This window comes from Petromyzon marinus, chromosome 8, assembly GCF_048934315.1.
Source record: "Petromyzon marinus isolate PM22_M1 ecotype Great Lakes invasive population chromosome 8, UKy_Petmar_22M1.pri1.0, whole genome shotgun sequence".
In the NCBI taxonomy this organism is placed as follows: Eukaryota; Metazoa; Chordata; class Hyperoartia; order Petromyzontiformes; family Petromyzontidae; genus Petromyzon; species Petromyzon marinus.
Window position 1 is genome coordinate 8,126,718 of NC_133674.1, and position 16,834 is coordinate 8,143,551.

General features: G+C 55.1%; 1 protein-coding gene across 5 annotated transcripts in view; it reads left to right on the forward strand.

Annotated features, from left to right (window-relative positions):
* The window catches only part of ZMIZ1 (zinc finger MIZ-type containing 1), a 159,935-nt gene that overhangs the window by 134,049 nt on the left and 9,052 nt on the right, over positions 1–16,834 (forward strand). For 4 of the 5 annotated variants that reach the window (XM_076065584.1, XM_076065586.1, XM_076065585.1 and 1 more), the window contains 11 exons: positions 2,113–2,257; positions 3,583–3,700; positions 8,269–8,456; positions 8,958–9,174; positions 10,171–10,428; positions 11,486–11,686; positions 12,504–12,581; positions 13,055–13,235; positions 14,386–14,527; positions 15,011–15,221; positions 16,381–16,486. In XM_076065584.1, coding sequence (XP_075921699.1) covers positions 2,113–2,257; positions 3,583–3,700; positions 8,269–8,456; positions 8,958–9,174; positions 10,171–10,428; positions 11,486–11,686; positions 12,504–12,581; positions 13,055–13,235; positions 14,386–14,527; positions 15,011–15,221; positions 16,381–16,486 — 1,845 coding nt within the window. The remainder of the gene's footprint in view (positions 1–2,112; positions 2,258–3,582; positions 3,701–8,268; positions 8,457–8,957; positions 9,175–10,170; positions 10,429–11,485; positions 11,687–12,503; positions 12,582–13,054; positions 13,236–14,385; positions 14,528–15,010; positions 15,222–16,380; positions 16,487–16,834) is intronic. The other variant, XM_076065587.1, reaches the window with a different exon arrangement.

Below are 16,834 nucleotides of genomic sequence, written 5' to 3' on the forward strand. Positions count from 1 at the left end.
CATACTCGCACACACGTCAACACACACGCACATCGTGTATAATACAGACACGCTGTAGTCTCCGGTTTTATATACAGTGTGTGTATTATGTACGTGTATATGTAGTGTATAATAAACGTCTGGTATGTAGACACACACACATATATATAGCGGTAACATCAACGGCTCTGTCCACGACATCTTGACGCGTCTCTATTTAGCGTGTATACACCCAGGGTGCGTGAACGGTGTTGGGCATGCGCGTTGTAGCGTGTACGAGGACGGCTGTGTATAGATAGCGCGGCGTGTCTCTGTGTGCGTGTCACGCGTGTGGCTGCTGCTGCTATGCAGCCTTGATTACAGCCGCATTTCACTTGTACATCCCCTGAGGCCACGGGGTTGGATCTCGCTTGGACGCGTATTCACAGTAACGCAGCAACTATACCACAGTGGACCGACTACCTACCACAGTCATTCCCCAGTGCCAGTGCCCGGTAGCTGTACCACAGTATACTGACTACATAACTAGGGCTGAACGATTAATCGATTTCAAATCGAAATTGCAATTTGAAACAATGCGATTAACAAATCGCAAAGGCTGCGTTTTTTTGCGATTTGAAAAGTCATTGGAATTGTTTTATGATTTTATTTAAAGTTTATTTAATTTAACAACTGTTCTATGTTTGATTGTTCTATTTCAATTTTTTTAAAATAAATACATGTTGGAAGCAATTCATATATCACATTTAAAATGTATTACGCAGTGAATATTGAACTGAACTTTAAAAAAATAATTGCAAATCAAATCGCAATCACAATATCTGCCCGAAAAATCGCAATTAGACATTTCCCCCAAATCGTTCAGTCCTATTACCACATTCATACCCTAGTGGTAGTACCCGATAGCTGTGTACCAAACTACCGCTGTGGGTCACTCCTTAGAAATTAAACTATCCTCGTCTCTCTTGCGTTTTCAGCCGGTTAAGCAAGCATGCACTGGTGTGGACATAGCCCCAGCTATTTCAGTCCACGGGGCATGTACAACACACAAGACGTGTGTGTGTGTGACGGTGGCGGACTGGCTTGTACGTTCCACCGATTACCCGAGTTCGATTCCCAAGTGCAGCTTATGGCATCAGTCGCAAGTGTAGTGTAGCTCAGCCCGTTGCGAGGCTCTCTCTCTCTCGGCATTCACTGAGTACTTGGTTCAGACGTATCAACATCAGCGCGGGAGGCAGAGGTTGGCTCTAGGCGTGGTTCTGAACACATCATCACCTCCTCGTGTGCCAATCCTGACGTTAATAGGTGCTCGCTAACGCCACTTGCGCCATCGGTCTGTCTGGCTAAACAGATTACATTATCTTTCCATGCGCGCGCGTGAATGTGTAATCAAGCAAATGTGCCGTGAAGCCCATGTGGGATACGCATTGCCCTCCGCTGCCCTCTGCTGCCCTCTGCTGACGGCGATGCGCGTGGTAGCGGCGTGCGTGTCGCTTCGTGCGCTTGTGGTGGACACGTGTTGTGTGTGCCCTTGCGCGCGCGTTGTGGTGGGGGGGGTACTCACGGTGGCACGTGTTGGTGACATGGTGTATTTGCGGTGAAGACACCACGCGTAGAGAAATATTTTTACATTTCTATTGAAAACTCATCTCTTTAGGACTGCTATTTGTAGTTTGTCGTCCTTCCCCCCCCCTCCCCGCACCTCCAATTAGCGCGGTCGGCTACGTAAGGTGCGAAAGAAGTTCAACGTACGTACATATCCGTCGTGGTTATTACATGTTGCGCGCAGTGGCGTGCCACGGTGCCCACGTGGCGGTTCTATTCGCTATGTGCGGTTGTGCCGCGTGGATCTCCTCACTGCCCCCCCCCCCCCCACGTCTCAACGCCGCAATCCTCTCGCCGCAAAAAAAAATCCATCGCGCATCCCATTTCAGAAAAATCCATCGCGCCCCCCCAAAAGCAATTACAGCAAAATCCCTAAACGACACCTAAAGGAATCCTATAGCGGCCCCCCAGGATTTCCGATACGTTATAGAACCGCGAAGCCGCCACCGCCGCGAGTGACCGTACTCATCCCTGTGATTTCCCCCCCCCCCCCCCCCTGCCTCTCGCCCCCTTCTGTGCCCCCCACAGCGCTGCTGTCGTCCTGGTGTGAGGACCTCGGCCGCCTGCTGCTGCTGCGTCACCAGAAGACGCGGCAGAGCGAGGGGGGCGCCAAGCTCACCCCGATGCAGCCGGGGATGAACGCCATGAAGCCCAACCTCCCTCCTCCGCACGGGTATCAACCACTCGCCATCCCCACTCGCCCGCATCCACCCCTCCCGCTCTCCACCCCCTGCAACAATCACCAACAATCACCAAACACCACCAATGCGGAGACAAGGGGGGGGTCCCCCTTTTGTAGCCTTTAACCGGCTGTTAGGGCAAGTGCCATTCCCCCTTTTGTGGCCTTTAACCGGCTGTTAGGGCAAGTGCCATTTGCGAGTAGCAACTATGAAAGCCGACACGGCACACAAGGGCGTGGATTGCCAGCACCACACCTGACCACCTCTGTCTTCCGAGTGGCGATGTTTACCCACCACACCAGGTATTCAACTGAGGCTGAGTCGACCTAGGGGAGGCCCAGGACCGGTTCAGATAATCGTCACCGGTGTTGGCAGTGAGCGGGAATCGACCTCGGGTCGCTGGGTTTGTAGCGCGACCCGCTAACTGCTGTGCCGCCGCTCCCCACGGTACAGACAGACACACCCTGACGCACGCACGGGGCTAGCCCAGTGCGGCCGCGGTTTCCGTGACCGAGAAATGGAATTGCGAGGCGGCGGCAGCGGCAGCAGTATGCCGCAGCCGCCGCCATTCGCCGCCCCTCTTGAGTAATTAAGTGGGGAGAGCTTTGCCGCGGCTTTGTTTGTCGTGCGGCAGGGTGAGGCAGCGGGCGGCTGTTGGGCTAATTGAATCTGCCCTGCGCTCCGTGTGAGGGCAGCGCTAATTACACGGGGGGGGGGGGGGGTGGGGGGGTGTACACGGTGACATTTCAATTGAAGTGGCTGCTGGGGTTGAGACGCGGGGGGCGGAATCATGCAGCGTGTGCAGCGTGCGGTGTGCTTTTCGGCCCATACTTGCGGTGTGGCCAGGGCAGGTGGTGCATGAACGCTAGTCAACCCCCCAAATCAGTTAACGTGTAACACCCCGGGTCTGCCCCATGACCTGCTGGCGAGCCCTTTTTTGCCGACGATCCACGTGGCCTCGAAGTGTACCTGTACCTGGCACGTGTGCCTGGTGACATCATTGCCACTTAAGTTTGGAATTACAGCTGGTGCGTGTGTGTATGCGTGTGTGTGTGTGTGTGCATTTGCGCGCGCGGAAGGGCTGCTGGTTAGAGTTACTTCTCTGTTGAGGTCCCTAATCCCCGCATTCGTAGCCCCGATAGCGTGACTATAATTAATTGTGACATCGCGTAAAATATTATGAGTTCGTAAAGCGGCCGCGTCAAGCCCGGCATTGCGACTGAGCGCCGTTGCTGGGGTGACCTGCTCAAGACTCACTGCGTGTGTCTGTACGTGTACGTTTGCGTGTGTGCGTGTGTGCGTGTGTGCGCGATCGCAGGGACGGGCCATTCACATACAACGAGTCCGTGCCGTGGCCACAGAACCCGAACCAGCCGCCGGGGTCGCTCTCCGTCGTCACCACAGTGTGGGGTGTCACCAACACCACGCAGAGCCAGGTGGCGTACTCGCGCACACACAGAGTGCACGTGTGTGTGTAGGCCTCCATGTGCGCAGTGAGAAAAGATGAAGATCCCCGCTGTAGCCCGACGCAGACTTGGGGAAGGTGATGCCGTTAGCGAGCGCCACTGAACAACAACACGGCGCACGAGGGGGTGGTGTGGCCAGCATCGTGCCCGGCCGCCTTTGTCTCCCCAGTGCTGACATTTGCTACACACTGCCACCAGGCGGTCATGTAAGGCTGAGTCGACATAGGGACTTTGGGGAGGCTCCGGACCGGTTCAGATGTTCTTCGCTTGACGTTGGCCGTAAGCGAGAATCGAACTCGGGTCGCCAGGTTCGTAGAGCAGCAGGCCGAGCACCGCGCCACCGCGACTCACTGCACGCACCCGCGCGGACACGGGACACGTGCCAGCCGTGTCCTACGCACTCTGCCCACGTGCGTCAGGAGCGACCGAGGCCAAGTTCAGAATTTCCATTCGGTGCTCTGCGCCCACGGCTATCACTGCGCAGAGTCACGCGCGTATTTTTAGCCGCAGCGATAGGCAACGGACACACACACACGCACAGACACATGCTCGAATATGCATGTACGCATGCACACACACACACAAGTCAATGAGCGCGCACAAAGACACACACGTACACATTCACTCAGCCATACGTGCACAAAAGACTAAGTGGGTAGCCAGTACTATGCCAAGCCACCTTTGTCTCCCCAATTATACTGTTTACAACACCATACCAGGCGCTCATTTAAGGCAGAGTTGACCATTTATGCACACAAAAGACAAAACAGCTCCCGATTTAACTTTTGGGATGAGTAATGTTATTAAGCCATCGCTGCACACAGGGGTGTGGTATGGCCAGCTCGACTCCCTAAAGCCTTTGTCGCTTCACTGCTGATGTTCACACACAGCACCAGGTGCTGAGTCAACCTAGGGGAGTCTAGGACAGGTCAGATACAACTTTTACAGCAAGGTCACCGAACGTCCGTCGTGCAGTGTGATAAATAACAAAAACAACAACCGCCATTCGCCACTAAGTGGCGGTGACGTCACCACGACGCTTGTGCCAGGCTATGTGCACCCTGAGGCCACGTGAAGTGTCGAACGCCCGCTGGCAGGAGGTCACGGGGCAGACCCAGGTGCCACGGGTCGACTGACTGAGATGACTGGCTGATGCACCACCTGTGCCCCCTACTGTGCCAATCTGCTGTGCTTTAGCCACCCGGCGCTCCGCTCGTTGTTGTGAGTGTCGCTCCTCCGCCCTCCGTTGTTGTTGGAGGGCGACTACCTCCAACTGCCCAGTAGCATCCTTCACGAGCCTCCTCCACAGAGGCCGATCTTGACACCGCTGGTACCAGTCATCGGCAAGTCCACTCAGCTCCACGTCCTCCTGTACCACATCACTCCATCTCTTCTCTAGCCCGTGCCGCGCCCGCTTAGCCCCCTCAATCCGGCCGAACAAAAGCTGTTTCGGCATGCGTTGGCTGGGCATGCGGGCTACATGACCCAGCCATCGCAGCCTTGCCCGCCGGAGGAGCTCACCGATGGGACCTTGCCCAGATCTTTCAAGGATTTGTGAGCTCCTCACAGAATCCAGTCTGGTTAAACCCAGGATGGATCGTAGGCAGGCCAGCCTAAATGTTTCTAACCAGATCTTTCAAGGATTTGTGAGCTCCTCACAGAATCCAGTCTGGTTAAACCCAGGATGGATCGTAGGCAGGCCAGCCTAAATGTTTCTAACCAGCGAAGATGTTCCATTAGGGGGGTCCACGTTTCGCAAGCGTAGAGAAGGGAGGGAATGACCGTGGCCGAGAAGACCTGAAGCTTAGTGCGGAGCGACAGACCAGGTAGCTTCCACACAGCGTTACGCAACCGATGAAAAGATATTGCCGTTCGACTGATTCGGAGTGAGACCTCTGCTGTTAAACTGGAGCCAGTCATAAGCACACTGCCCAGGTATGGGAAACTCTCCACTCTCTCCACAACTGCCCCATCACCGATTGGGAGTTGTGGGGGTGGAGTGTCCGATGGTACAAAATACCCAGGCAGGTGCTTAGTTTTGGTGGGGCTGATGGTAAGGCCCCACCTCTTAGTGGCACGCTCCAGTCTCAGCAGCAGCGTCTCCAACTCCTCCTCTAACTGAGCAGCTATTACCAAATCATCAGCATACATAACGTGGTTGAGAAATACTAAACTATAAAAAAATACTAAACTAAACTGATAAATAACACAACACCACACACACACACACATGTACCCCACCCGTACACACATGCTTATGCACACACACGTACAAATGGATACAAAGATGAAGATCCCCCGTATAGCCTTACCACGTTTTTGGGGCAAGTGCTGTTTGCGAGCAACTATGAAGTTCGGAAAAACGACACACCAGGGGGTGGGTGGCCAGTATCACGCCTGGCCGCCTTTGTCTCCCCAATTATACTGCCTCAATTAAGGCTGAGTCAACCTAAGGGAGGCCCAGGAACGGTTCAAATATTCGCCACTGTTATTGGTTGTGAGCGGAAATCGAACTCGGGTCGCGCAGCATGCTAACCGCTACACTACCTCTCCCGGCACATACGTACACATGCACGAGAAATGTGTACAAAGATATAGATCCCCCAGACTGTTGTTGAAAATGCTGTTGGCAAGTGCCTATTAAGGCCGCCAATGTTCACACGATCATCTGTCCTTAGCCAAGGCTGTTGGTGCGCGGTACAGAGGATGAACTCGTGACGTTCGTTCCCGGACTCGACTCTCCGCCGATCTCCAACTGTGATACGCCTCGCAGGCAGTGTTTAGACAGACGGAGTTCTTTATTTAACCGCGCGAGAAAGAGAGAGCCCCACTGTGATCCGCACGTCTTTCACGAGGGAGACCCAGGGCACGCAGAGGACACAAGCGGGCGCGTGCCGGCGCGCAGCGATTAATCCGACGAAACACGTGTAACACAAGGGACGCCACGGCGTGTACGCGACGCATGCCAAACAACAACACGGCGCGGCCCGTGACAATACAGCGACTTGCATTGCCTAGTAAGCAAAAATTTACAGAGTTGGCAACGTGTTTCGGGCAATGGCCCTTGTACGGAGCACGTGGGACGGAGGCCTTTCGTCTCTCGCACAGCACACACAGAGAGAGGCCTCTTTGGCCCGTGTGAAAAGTATATAGAACGTCGCCCATTTAATATTTTGTATTCAGGCCACAGTGTTATTGACAAATGTGCACCACCGCGGGACCATACTGACTCGGGTTAGAAGGCCTTGAGATCATGTGTCGGTAATGCGTGAACGGCGGTTGACTTGTGGATAGACTGGCCCCAACCACAGTAATGTGGAATTATCATCACAGGATCAAGACCGCCACCTGAGAATTAACTCACTCGAGGGCGGCGACACCTTCGCCGTTGACGTGACATCACCGGGGTTCTTGACTCTTTCATTGTTTTGATGATGATCATCATCTTCATCAGGGCCCCCCCCCCCCCCACCCGAACCCCCACTCGCGTTCACGAGCCCCCCACGCAGCGTCGCACCTCTTGATGCTCAACACCAGCAGCGGGAGCTGTCTCGTCTGGTGGCGCGCGTGCGCGGTAAAATGAAGTCAACTCAAACTAAATTTGCGCTAAGAATTAAAAACGTGTAATTAGTGGGAAAATTGGAGCGAAAATTTAAATTAGCGCCGGTTGACGACTAATTTGGCTCCGTGAAATCAACGCGCGTGCCTGCAGAGTGGACACGTTTGACCGCGCGCGAGCGAGCGAGCGTGCGTGTCTGTGCACGCAAGTGCGTGTGTGTGCATCGGCGGCGGGACTAAGAGGGGGGGCAGTGGGGATAATTGCGCCTCCCTCCCCTGTTCTTGATCCGACTCTAGGGTGTGTGTGTGCGTGTGTGGAAGGGGTGGGGGGCAGGGGGGGGGGGGCACGAGGAGGGTGGCATCGATGTGCCGTGGGGAACGGTGGCGCAGTTGATGCACTGCGCTACGAACCCAGCGGCCCGAGGTCGAAAACCGCTCGCCGAGTCCATAGCGCAGTGAATATCCGAACTGGTCCTGGGCCTCCCCTAGGTTTGACTCGGCTGGGGAGACAAAGGCAGCAGGGCCCTCATGTGCCATGCCGGCCTTCATAGGTGCTCGCTAACAGGGCTTGCCCCAACAGTCTGTTAAAGGCCATATAGGGGGACTTTGCATGTGTGCGCATGCTCGCGCGCGTGTGTGTGTGTGTGTGCTTACAACTGGTTTGAACTTTGCATTTGCAACTAACATAGCTTAACTTTGACCAGGTTTAGCTTTGGGTTTTACTGTGTAACTGGGTTTAACGATGTCACTGGTTTAAGTCGCTCGCTGCGCACGCAACCGTGCGGTTCGGCCTTGCCCTCGGCAGCGAGTAAGTTTACAAACGCAAACAGGCAGGGACCCTCCTGAAAACCAGTCTCGAGGATTTCCGGACAAACAGACAAACGACCGTCTTCACGAATTAATCGCCCGCTCGTTTTTCAAACGCGCGTGTGCATATGCGCCCCCCCCCCCCCCCATCGCCCCGATCGCCTGCTTTACAGGTTCTGGGAAACCCCATGTCCAACAATCCGGGGCTGCCAGGCAACAACCCCGGCATGACGTCGCCCCAGTTCTCCAATCAGCAGCAACCCTTCCAGGGCGGCGGAGGCAACGCTGGCAAGATGTACATTCAGCAGGGGATGTACGGCCGCGGCGGTTACCCCGGGGCGGGGGCCGGATACCCTGGCAGGTGAGGAGGGCGCACGGGGTCAGAGGGGGACGCGGTTATCCCTCTCGCGGATGTCCGCCTCAGGGGTAACGGGGTCAGAGGTGGGGGGATGGGAGTCGAGTGCCGAGGACATCGAGTTACTATGACAACAGTGGTGACCGACTTTGGCCGTGGTGGTGGTGGTGGTGATCACGGCGAGTTTGTGATAACGATGCTTGCGGTGAAGGTGATGACAGAGGTGTGTTGGAGGCGGTTGTGATGAAAATGGTGATGATGATCAGTGTTGGTGACAGTGTTGGTGGTGGTCATATGATTGGTGACGTTAGCGGTGATGGTGATGTTGGATTATAGTTATGATAGTGGTGATGATGATGATTCGTGTGAAGATAATGATGGTGATATTAGCAATGGTGATGTTGAAGAGGTTGGTGTTGGTGGTGATGATTATAGTGATGTTAATATTGGTGATGAATAGAGATGATGAATGTTGATGATGATGTTGGTGATGATGTGTGTGAGCAGCTCTCAACCACGCGGTAGCTTTCCTCAGCCCGCAGCAGCTGCTGCTGCCGCTGCTGTTGCCGCGGCGGCTGCCACGGCAACAGCCACCGCCACGGCAACTGTTGCCGCCCTCCAGGAGAAACAAAACCAAGAGATGGGCCAGTACGGAGCGGTGCGTACCATTGAACCCGAGGGGGTGGCACACGGAACATACCACTACGATCACGGGGGGTGTAGGGTCAGTACTGCACAGTCTGCGTGTGCGCACGTCTGTTTGCATGTATGCTCACACACAAATGTGTACTGCAGTGGTTGGGTGTGGGGGACAAGGAATGTACCCCACTGCATTCACAGCAGTGGCTTGCAGCGTACCACTGTGTTGTATTTACTAGTACAGCATAGTCTGTACCACTAGATTCAGACGTAATCTGATAATTTTGGTGATACTGCACAAGCACAAATAATTAACTGAACGCATTCGTAAAAAAAAAAAACGGTGGTCTTGAAAGTAAAAATATACAATTTGTCACTCTTCGGTCAATGGCCCTTCTTCATAGCACATGACATGTTATTATAGACAAATGTGTTGAGTTATATTTATAGGGGAGCTTGGAGCATACCACTCTCCACTCTAGTGCAGCAGAGCCTGTACCACGACATTCGGAGGGGTGGCTTGGAGCGTACCACTGTGCTCACTAGTGCAGTATGGCCTGTACCACTACGTTCACAGAATTTGGCTTGGAACGTACCACTGTGTTCACTACGGTAGTGCAGTGCAGCCTGTACCACTGCAATCACAGGATTGGCTTAGGGCATACCACTTAATTGTACAGTAAAACCTTGGATTGCGAGTAACTTGATCTGCGAGTGTTTTACAAGTCGAGCAAACATTTTAAATAAATATTAATTTGATAAACGAGCGAGGGTCTTGCAATACGAGCAGTGTACGTGTACGCTTTGTCTGCCGAGCGTCACGTGATCACAACTGACATACGAGTGCTTTGATATACGAGTGCTTTGGATTACAAACACGTTTCCGTAACGAATTATGCTCGCAATCCAAGGCTTTACTGTGTTCACCATTGTGGCATAGCCTCTACCACTGCAGTAGCATTGACCTACAATTGCTCTTGCGGGTACACTTTCTCTTCCACGCGTCTCATATCGACTCCCCTCTTCACTTTGGTGTGTCCCCCCCTCCCCCCCCACCACCTTTGTGCCCCACCCCCTACAGGTTTGCTCCTCTTTCCAGATGGGCCCCGGGCAACCCTACCAGAACCAGTTCCTGAGCCAGCCGGGGCCACGCGGGGGGCCCGGCATGTCGGGCCCCATGAACCCCCAGGGCATGTCGCGGCCTCCGGGCCTGGGCCCCCTGTACCCGGCGCCGCCGGGGCAGCGCATGGGGCAGCAGGCGGGGGGCGGGTACCCCCCCGGGCACGGCGCACAGCGCGTCGGCCCGCAGATGGGAATGAAGCGCGCCTATCCGGGAGAGGTGAGGATTGGGAGGGGAGGGGCGGGGGGGGGCGTGTGGGGTAGGCACAGTGTGTGGGGCACGTGCGGGGGGGAGGGGGTACTTGGCAACGGAGGCCAATTAAATGTGGCATTGTGGGCATAGGAGAATTGGGGGGGGGGGGGTGGGTTATGATGAATCATAGAGGGTCTGTGGGCCGGTGGAGGGACATGGTATTAGGGGGGGGGGGGGGCTGAATGCCATGAGGTTCATGCGGATGACGGGAGACACAGGAGAACACGGAGTTGCGTTTTTTGCCCTTGGACACGCGCAGCCCCTAAAGGGGGGCGCCCTCCGCATGGCCAAACGGAGGCTCAGTCGTGGGACGGGCTTGACCAACTTGTAGTGGCTCAACCAGAAATAGGCCGGCTAAACAAGCCAACAGGTGGCTATAAATAAATGAGATGCGAGACGCAAATAGCAGGCGCTGGTGGGCCTGGGCTTTAATAATAACCGTCGCGGCAGAAAGCTGTAGAAAATCCCTCGAGACACAAATCTACTGCTATAAATACAGAACTAAACTGGCAGTGGCCTCCTCGTGGTGCACACGTGCGCGTGCAGAGTGTGGTGTCGTTGGTTGTACATGGGGGGAGCGGTGGCATAGCGGTTATCTCACCGCGGGACGGACCCGGCGATCGGGTTTCGATCCCCGACCACGGCTACCAGCGGCGAGCAGTGACCTCTCAAGCGGGTCCTGCGTCTCGTTGTAAAAACGTCCCGAAGTGAACAGCGATCTTAAATCGCGCCGCTTAAAATAATTAAATGGGGGGTAAAATTTATACTTAACGTGTTTCGTTCAACGGAACACTGGGCTCCCTGTTGGTTGACTCTGCCTTAAATAACTACCTGGTGTGGTGTGCAAACATGAACACTGGGGAGATAAAAGCACCCAGGTGCGGTGTTGGCCACCCACCTCCTTGTGTGCCGGCTTTTCTAAGTGCTCGCTCGAAGCACTTGCCCTAAGCAGCCTGCGGTCGGCTATACTGGGATCTTTTGTCTTTGCTAACATATGCATATGTGTGTCTGTGTGTGTGTCTAGGGCTATGGGCCCCAGTATCCTGGTGGAGGTCCTCAGTATGGAGGAGCCCAAGGGGGTCAGTTCCCGCAAGCGGCCCCTCAGCGAACCCTGGCCTCCCCGGTCTACCCCGGGCAGCGGCTGCCCGGGCAACCGGGCGGGCAGTACCCGCCCAACCCGGCCATGGGCCAGTATCCCAACCCCAGCATGAGCCAGTACTACAAGGTACGTGGGTCACCCCTGACGGTCGCTCTGCTTGTATGCGGCCTGGTGGCATCTGTGAACTTACCGGACATCTGTGAACCTACCGGACATCTGTGAAAGAAGAGCTTCGTAGCTCTCCGGATTTCTTCCAGTCTAAATAAAGATTCTTGATTCTCATTTAAGACGTCGATCGTCCTGCTCGGAGTGAACCTAGCCTGGCACACATGCCGCGGCGACGTGACCTCACCACCGCTTCGGGCATAACGATTCGCACCCCACCGAGCGGTATGATGAGTTGTAACAAGAGGTGGCGCACCGATTCCAGAATAATTTATTTTGTGTCTTGATTTTTACCATCTCGTTTGCATTGGTTTGCGTGTTTTTCGTCTCATTTGCACAGTTTTGGCAGTGTTGTTGATAGCATTGTCACGCGCCCATCTTTAATGCGAAGCACTTAGGCTGGCTGTCCTGGACTGTCCCGACGCAAGCTCTAAAACGATGTTCATGAGAAAGTGAGGACTTCAAAGTTACAGCCAAGGCATCCTTACGGCAATCTGTTGATATCACAGTGGCCTCACTCGTATACAAGGCAATGAATGGCAGTGGAGTAACCTCACAATGGTACGACCACATTCAGGACCTCCCCAAGGTTGACTCGGGCATAATTTACGATCTGGCACTGTACGAGATCAACATTGGCGCTGGGAAGACAAAGAGGGCCGAGAATAATCGCAACAGTATTATGCCAAGTGTCACGTGCCGGCTCGCTAACTGCGTGCTTTTAACCATGCTCATAGGATGGTGTCCATTGTCGTTGTGTGCGCGTGTGTGTGCGCAGCCTCAGGATCAGTACAGCACCCAGAACTCCAGCTTCCCTGCGGGCAGCTATGGCTATGGACAGCAAGCGTACCCTGGGGTACGTCTCCACACATGCGTGGCATGCACCACGATCCTCCATGGACTCGCCCTTCCCTACAACTTCCCCCTCATCTCACTTCTCTCCACACACTCTGCACTCCAACATCCAAGTCCACAAGTAAACCTTCACCGAGTAGGAGGTCGCTCATTCCCCTCTGCTCCCCCAACCGTCTGTGCTATCGACTCCCTGCCTCTGTTCAAGTCTAAGCTCAAGGCCCTCAGAACCAGTCCTGGCCCTCCGCTAGGTCGATTCAGCCTTAAATTTGTACCTACTGCGATGTGTAGAAACATGAACACTGTGGAGACAAAAGGCAGCTGGGCGTGGTGCTGTGCCCACCACTCCCCCGAGCCCACCCCCAACTTGCTCCGTGCCGCCTTTCATTGGTGCTCGCAAACAGCTCTCGACCCAACAGTTGGTTAAAGCAAATACGGCGGATCTTTTGTGTGTGTGTGTGTGTGCGCATGGTGCAGGCGAGGGGGATGCCCGGTTACCCCCACTCCCCGATCCCCGGGAACCCGACCCCGCCGGTGACCCCGGGGAGCCACGTGCCGCCGTACCTGTCCCCGAGCCAGGACGTGAAGCCCCACTACCCACCCGACGTGAAACCGCCGTACCCCCCCGACGTCAAGCTGGGTCTGGTCCCCCCGACAGGTGAGTGCCGATCACACGACGGCGAGAGGAACGGCGACGCACGCACGCACGCACGCACGCGTAGGCGCACACGCACAACAAAAACAACAATCGCCATTCGCCACTAAGTGGCGGTGAAGTCACCAGGGCGCTTGTGCCAGGCTAAGTGCACTTTAAGGCCACGTGAAGTGTCGAACGTCCGCTGGCAGGAGGTCAGGGGACAGACCCAGGTGCCATTGGTTGACCGAGATCAGTCATCACACGCACAAAAACACGGGTGTCTACACGCACAGACGCACGCACACGGGTTCAAACACACTCACTCGCGGAAACACGGATAACGATAATTGCACCTGGACACGTGTACTCTTGATCCACACACACATGGACACACAAAGACAAAGGTCACCCGCATAGCCTCAATACATTTTTGGACACACACGCGTGCACACACACGCGTGTGTGTGCACGCGTGTGTGTGTGCACGCGTGTGTGTGTGCACGCGTGTGTGTGTATGCACACACACGCGTGCACACACACGCGTGCACACAGGCATGTGGACACCGACTCCTACACGTTGACGAACACCCATGGTCTCACACACAAGGACACGTGGGACACGTTCAAAGACAAAGATCCCCCGTATAGCCTTAACAGACTGTAGGGGCAAGTGCTGTTAGCGAGCACCAATGAAGGCCGGATCGGTACACGAGGGGGTGGGTGGCCAGCACCACGCCCGACCGCCTTTGTCTCCCTAGTGGCAATGTTTACACACCGCACCAGGTACTCATTTGAGGCTGAGTCGACCTAGGGGAGGCCCGCGACCAGTTCAGATAATCGTCACTGGTGTTGGCTGTGAGCGGGAATCGAACCCGGGTCGCCAGGTTCATAGCGCAGCGCGCTAACCGCTACACTACCGCTCCCCACGACACGTACGCACACATGCAGACACACGTCACACATGCATACTTGATGAGATTTATAGATTGGCAACTATTGTGAGAATTCCAAACTGGATGTGAAGTCGTCTCATAGTTGTGCCAGATAGATGGATGTGTTGTGATGGAACCTAATCTGCGCGTCGCCCATCTCGTTGCACGTGGCTGTGCGCGTGTGCGTGGCTGACCCCACCCCGCCCCTCCCTGCAACCCCCCCCCCCCCCCATGTCCAGGGAACCCCGGGGATGAACTGCGTCTCACGTTCCCGGTGAGGGACGGAATCGTGCTGGAGCCGTTCCGCCTGGAGCACAACCTCGCCGTGTCCAACCACGTGTTCCACCTGCGCCAGTCCGTGCATCAGACTCTCATGTGGAGGTGACCCAGAATTCCGCACACCCCACCACTGCACGCTCTACACCGTGCACTCTGCACTGGGCCCATCCCAAGTCACACGCTTTGCCGCACGTTCGTGCAACTCCACTCGCGTTGCGGGAGACGCCGCACTTCACGCGGCCGCGGCGTCCACCTCCACGTGCCCTTACCACGGTCGCTCAAACCTCGATCCGAATCCTAGAACCTTAGCCTTCACCTTGACCCTAAGTAAAGCTAAGCCCCTAGCCTGACCCAGAACCTTTTCCTGATCCAGACCCTCGTCCAGACCCACAGCTTCCTGTTAGCCTTAAAAGCCTGACCTCAAAGCAAATCCATGGCCCATATCTAAGACTAACTTGGCCCTCGTCCTTACCCTATCCCTAATCCTAGCACTAACCCTAGCCCTAGTTCTAACCCTAGTCCTTAACTAAACCTGAACCTCGCTCCTGTTGTGCGGTGCCTCCCTCCTCCCCGCGGCCCGTTCAGGCCGGACCTGGAGCTTCAGTTCAAGTGCTACCACCACGAGGACCGGCAGATGCACACAAACTGGCCGGCGTCCGTGCAAGTGAGCGTGAACGCGACGCCGCTCAACATCGAGCGCGGGGAGAACAAGACGTCGCACAAGCCGCTGCACCTCAAGCACGTGTGCCAGCCCGGCCGCAACACCATCCAGATCACTGTGACGGCCTGCTGCTGCGTGAGTCGCACTCGCCGCACTCGCAACACGCAAACGCGCTCGCACTCGCAGACACGTGCTCCGCATGCACAATCATGCGACACACTCGCACGTGCGCGAGCGAACGCGTGCTCCACACCTCACACCTCGCACTCCACACTCACACTTGCACCCCATAATCGCACCCCACACTCGCGCTTCACAATCGCACCCCGCACTCACACTCGCACCCCACACTCGCACCCCACACTCACACCCCACACTCACACTCGCTCCTCGCACTCGCACCACACTCGCTTCTCGCACTCGCAGTCACGTGAGAGAGCATCTAGCAATAGACGCAGGCGCGTCTCTATCATGACGGTCTCCATCCTTCGTGTGGCATCGGAAGAGCGCCTGGTGCCGAGTGTGCACACAGGTGGCTGGGTTCATGTTTGTGACTCCCGGCTTTGCTAACCGTGTGTGTGCGTGTCTGTATAGTGGTGAGTGGTGGCACAGTGGTTGGCGTACCGCACTACAAATTAGGCATCTTGAGTTTGATTCCAGGCCACGGCTGACACCATTGGCGAGTTATATCATAACCGATCCCGGGCCTCCTTTGGGTCGACCCAGCCTTAATCGAGTACCTGGTGCGATGTGTGAAACCATAAGCACTGGGGAAACAATGAAATCCAGGAATGTTGCTTGCCACCCTGTGCCTTCGTGCGCCGTGCTGACCTTTAATAGTTGCTCGTTAACCGTACTTGTCCAACAGTCCAACAGTCTGTTAGAGAGACGTGTGTGCGTGTTGCAGTCTGCTAAGAGAGACGTGTGCATGTGTGTGTGTGCTGCAGCTGCTCGAGAGATGTTTGTGTCTCATATTCTTAGCTCTTTCGGTAAAGTCACGTTGAAGGGAAACAATAAAATAATAAAATCTACATAAAACAATAAAAATTCTCACGACGTTTCGACCATAACACAAACGGTCGTCATCAGGTGTGTCGGTTTTTTCACACCTGATGACGACCGTTTGTGTTATGGTGGAAACGTCGTGAGAATTGTAATTGTTTTATATATTTTATTATTTAATTGTTTCCCTTCAACGTGACTTTACCGAAAGAGCTAAGAATATGAATTACTGCAGTCACGAAAGCTTTAACTAAAAAATATGTTTGTGTCTGTGTGTGTGCGTGTCCTGCAGTCACACCTGTTCGTGCTGCAACTGGTGCACCGCCCCACGGTTCGCTCCGTGCTGCAGGGGCTGCTCAAGAAGCGCCTCCTGCCCGCCGAGCACTGCATAACCAAGAGTGAGTCCCACACTGACCCACGCAGTGACCTGCCCTGATGTGTACTGCACCGCAGAGTGACCCGCTCTGACCTGCACTGCACCACGCTGACCCGCACTGATTTATACTGCACCACGGCGTGACCTGCACTTCAGCACACTGGCCCACGCCGATTCCTCAGGGTACCACGAAGTTGCAGCAGCAACCCACGCTGTGACCTTACGCTGCGATCCGCACTGCACCGCACAGTGACCCACACTAACACGCACTGATTCGTAATGTACCATATGGAGTGACCCGCACTGACCCACACTGCACTACACTGACCTACACACACCGACCTACACTGCACCACGCAAATGACCCACG